Here is a 4,222-nt window from a genome sequence, read left to right as displayed (position 1 = left end):
GCTGTTACAGTTATAGCTTGTTTTTAATTAGAAAAAAAAAAAGGTAGTTAGCGTACAAGCCTCCGGCTTCTAAATTTTTCCAAAACGTATTTCGTTTTATGTTTTTAGTTCACTATATAACTGAGAATTGTTGCCGAAGAAGCTGTTAAGTATTTAAGGTTTTTCAGTTCATTTTCCGTTGTTTTAGGGAGGAATGGAATTAGGTAGTTTAGTTTTATATATACATTGCATGAAGATCGCAGGTGATAAATCCAACTAAATTTAAGACCACCTAAATTGCGAGATAAGTTTCTTGGTAATCCTACTACTTATTTGGAAAGTCAATACACTTACTTTTCTAGACCCTAATTTTTCGGAAAAAAAAAAACAAAATATCCTACTTTCTATCTGAGAAAATTTCTAACAAAAAAACAAAATTGAAAAAATAAAATAGAATAGAAACTTGAAGAGAATTATGTGGAGCTAGATTTTTCAGTGTGCTGAAACATGGAACGGTATGTCACATGTTATTATATAATTGGATAGACAATTCACATATGTATTCAATTAAAATTTTGAAGAATTTCAATGGATTTATAAATCCAAGATTTTGAGGGAGTTTAATTGATTTGCATAGATTTAATGTAAAATCTTGATTCAATTCTTTCAAAATCTCAAAGGGAGAGGTCAGAGGTGAGATTTGTGAACGAATCTTACAAATTCCCTCAAATTTATCAACTTTTTAAAATTCTTTAAAATAAATTAAATACACTTCAATTGTTATAAACTTCTTTAAAATCCTAATTTAATATATCCATATTTCTATAGATTTTAATAAACTATCTTAAAATCTTGATTCATTACATGTTGACAATCACTTAAAATCATAATTGAATACCCATAGATTCATTAAAAGAATTAAAATCTCTCAAAATCTCAGTAAATACACCTCTTAAAAACACTTCTTTTAATTGTATAATAATATTCTTTTAATTGTATAATGACATATGATTTACCATCGCTCGTATCCGGAACAAAAAATTTCTCACCCGACAGCAGCTCACACCGCGCTGTAAAAATTCTGAAACTGTCTATATAAGGAACTGAAACCCAACAGTTCTAGCCACATAACAGAGAAAGACATTTCTAGAGAGAGAGAGAGAGTGCTAGAGAGAGAGAGAGGAGGAGGATTAGAAACAGAGAGCTAGAGAGGGAGAATTAGAAACAAGAGAGCTATAGGGTTACTCAAGCCACCCACCGTTGAATGGCAAACCGTGTAATCCCAGCAGCATCAAAACTCCTGAAAACTATCAGGCCGCTTAACTCCGCCTCCTCCACCACCATCTCTGCCATCTCCCAGCCAATTGGCCACGCCGAAAAAGCACCACACCCCACTACCACCACCACCACCAACGCCGACAGCGTGACCCTCAGCCTTTCCAGCTTTGATGACGCGGACAAGCTCTTTGCGTCGGTCTCCACGTCGCGGCTGTTGAGGGCGGCGCTGAACCTCCACATGGTGGCGGTGGAGCCGATGGTGGATGTTGGGATGTGGGTCATGCGTTCTAGGCTCATGCAGACTCCGTTGATCAAAGACGTGATCTTGGGGTTGATACGGTCAACGATTTATGACCACTTTTGCGCCGGCGAGGACGCTGTCGCCGCCGGAAAGTCGGTGATGGAGCTGAACGAGGCGGGGCTGAGAGGGATGCTGGTTTACGCTTTGGAGTACGCCGGCGACAACGAGGCTTGTGACAGGAACTTGCAAGGGTTCTTGGACACCGCTGAATCCACCAAATCCCTGCCACCTTCTTCGGTAAGTTGTTTCTTCATATCACCCCACATCAAAGATTCAAGATTCTATTTCTTGACTCTTTCTTTGGTAGTATCAAAATTCTGCTTTTCTTTTCTATTTTTTTCGAATTAAAAACGTTGTTTTTGTTGTCATAAAAGTGAATTTCATTAACCATATTTACTAATTACATCACTAATCACGCTTATAATGATAATAATAACGTAACGTGGGCCCTACATAGCATGTTTACTACAAAGACTAGTGTTACGGAGTCCAAATTTTAACTGTTAGAGCTTAATTTTTATATTTTAAAACAGAATGTGTAACGATTAATACCTCGTAAAAGATCCATGTTCATCATGCATTTTTTGCTAATAAAGTTTTGAATGGTATTAGACCAAAAAACATGAATCTTGTTGTTTTAGGAGATTGTTCAACATGTCACGCGATCAAACAGTCTGAGTACATACAGTTGGCATGTCATGCATCTAGGTATGGAGGATTGCGGGTCCTACTTTCTTACTTATACCAGTTGGTTGTTTGCATGCACCATCATGTTGGTTGTCCGACGTTGAATCTGCCACCTAGGCCTAGGGCTGTTTACATTTGACTTGGCTTCCTAGTTGCTGGCTGCCGATTACCTGTCTACGGACAAATTTTCCAATTGAGTTCTGATTCTGGCAGTGACTTATCAAAAAAGCACTTTCAAACAAAGCAGATTCTTGATGTGATATGTTTCTCTTCACCACTTCCATATGAAGTTTATATGTGATGGTAACTGAAAGTGATGTTTTTGGCTTGTAACAGGTGAGCTGTATCATTGTGAAAATCACTGCAATTTGCCCTACGAACCTGCTTAAGCGAGTGAGTGACTTGATGAGATGGCAACATCAAGATCCTTCTTTCCATCTTCCATGGAAGCGCGATACGTTTCCCATTTTCTCCGAATCGAGCCCTCTCTACCATACTCTCGAAAAGCCGGAGCCTTTGACTCCGGAAGAAGAGCGCGATCTCGAGTTAGTCCACCAGAGACTACTAAAACTGTCCCAGAAGTGCGCAGAAGCCAATGTGCCTCTATCCGTCGATGCGGAATACACTTCAATTCAACCGGCCATCGATTACTTGACCTACTCCTCTGCAATCATCTACAACAAAGATGATCACCCGATTGTTTATGGGACGCTTCAAGCTTACTTGAAAGATGCAAAGGAAAGATTGTTGCTGGCAACAAAGGCTGCAGATAAGATGGGTGTTCCAATGGGGTTCAAAGTGGTGAGGGGTGCTTATATGTCAAGTGAAGGAAAATTAGCTTCTTCCTTGGGCTGTAAGTCTCCTATCCACGATTGCATTGAGGATACGCACTCGTGTTACAATGATTGTGCTTCGTTCATGCTCGAAAGGATTGCCAATGGCTCTGACGCAGTGGTTCTTGCAACCCATAATATGGAATCAGGTAAATAAATCACACACCTTAAACTTGCAGAAAAGCCAACTGCATTGTTACGAGTTTTGCATCTGTATGTCTGACGTACAATTATTAATGCAAATGTAGGGAGACTGGCAATGGCAAAAGCACATGAAATAGGGGTCGGGAAGGTGCACCAGAAGCTCGAATTTGCACAGCTGTACGGAATGGCAGAATCGCTTTCCTTCGGCCTGAAAAATTCAGGGTTTCAAGTGAGCAAGTACATGCCATTCGGACCGATACAGTTGGTGCTGCCTTACCTGTTAAGGAGGGCTGAAGAGAACAGGGGACTCTTATCTGCTTCATCTCATGACAGAAAACTCACAAGGTAAATTCAAAATCGGATAAAAACTTACATATTCACAGCATAAAAGATCAGTTTTATTCTAACGCGGTTTGAACTCTTCGTTTGAATACAGGAAGGAGCTGATGAGGAGACTTAAAGCAGCAATCATCTAACGCGAAAGTAACGGCTTTGTGGAACAGCAAGCTTGGTGATCCGTCGCCAATCTTGTAAATAGGATGGTCTGTAATTGTGGTGGCTTGCTCGTAAGTTAGTTGAATTAAAATGTGCATATAGGAATTAAGAAATTTGGTTTCTGCTTTCCCCATTACATTATGTTGCTCTACAGGGGAACTGATCCATGCTTCCTAGGTCTACTTCCATGGCAATCCACCGCAAGCGCCGCGGCCCTATTGACAGTGTTTAAAATCGTGTTGCTTCCTTCAGCTGAAGGAATATGAATAAAATGTTTATGTTGCCTCCAAATTACTCAATGTGTGTGGATGACATTTGAATGACTAGTAGGAGTAACTAAAGAGGAACTTGGGTAAGGTTGCCCTCTCTCACACGGATGGGACCGGCATCCCATGATTTTGTGAAGATAGTCCGAATGGCCACGTGATCAGACGGTCTGATCTAAGATTTTCTCTTAAATCTACAAATATAAAAGCACATCCTTGACTCAATTTCCCAATACTTG

At 40.0% G+C, this 4,222-nt stretch overlaps 1 protein-coding gene across 1 annotated transcript; it reads left to right on the top strand.

Annotated features, from left to right (window-relative positions):
- Positions 1–1,104: 1,104 nt before the first annotated feature.
- On the top strand, positions 1,105–4,008 carry LOC103421546 (proline dehydrogenase 2, mitochondrial-like). The gene is made up of 4 exons (XM_008359589.4): positions 1,105–1,795; positions 2,582–3,227; positions 3,327–3,567; positions 3,659–4,008. The coding sequence occupies exons 1-4, from the start codon at positions 1,244–1,246 to the stop codon at positions 3,696–3,698; spliced, it is 1,479 nt and encodes a 492-aa protein (XP_008357811.1). The 5' UTR covers positions 1,105–1,243; the 3' UTR covers positions 3,699–4,008.
- The last annotated feature ends 214 nt before the right edge of the window (positions 4,009–4,222 follow it).

This window comes from Malus domestica, chromosome 09, assembly GCF_042453785.1.
Source record: "Malus domestica chromosome 09, GDT2T_hap1".
In the NCBI taxonomy this organism is placed as follows: domain Eukaryota; kingdom Viridiplantae; phylum Streptophyta; class Magnoliopsida; order Rosales; family Rosaceae; genus Malus; species Malus domestica.
This window is presented reverse-complemented; position numbering and strand designations above follow the sequence as displayed.

Coding starts and splice junctions, on each gene's coding strand:
- LOC103421546 (XM_008359589.4), top strand. CDS start 1,244: ATGGCAAACCGTGTAATCCCAGCAGCATCAAAACTCCTGAAAACTATC. Junction 3,228..3,326: donor AACCCATAATATGGAATCAG/GTAAATAAATCA, acceptor ATGCAAATGTAG/GGAGACTGGCAATGGCAAAA. Junction 3,568..3,658: donor CATGACAGAAAACTCACAAG/GTAAATTCAAAA, acceptor GTTTGAATACAG/GAAGGAGCTGATGAGGAGAC.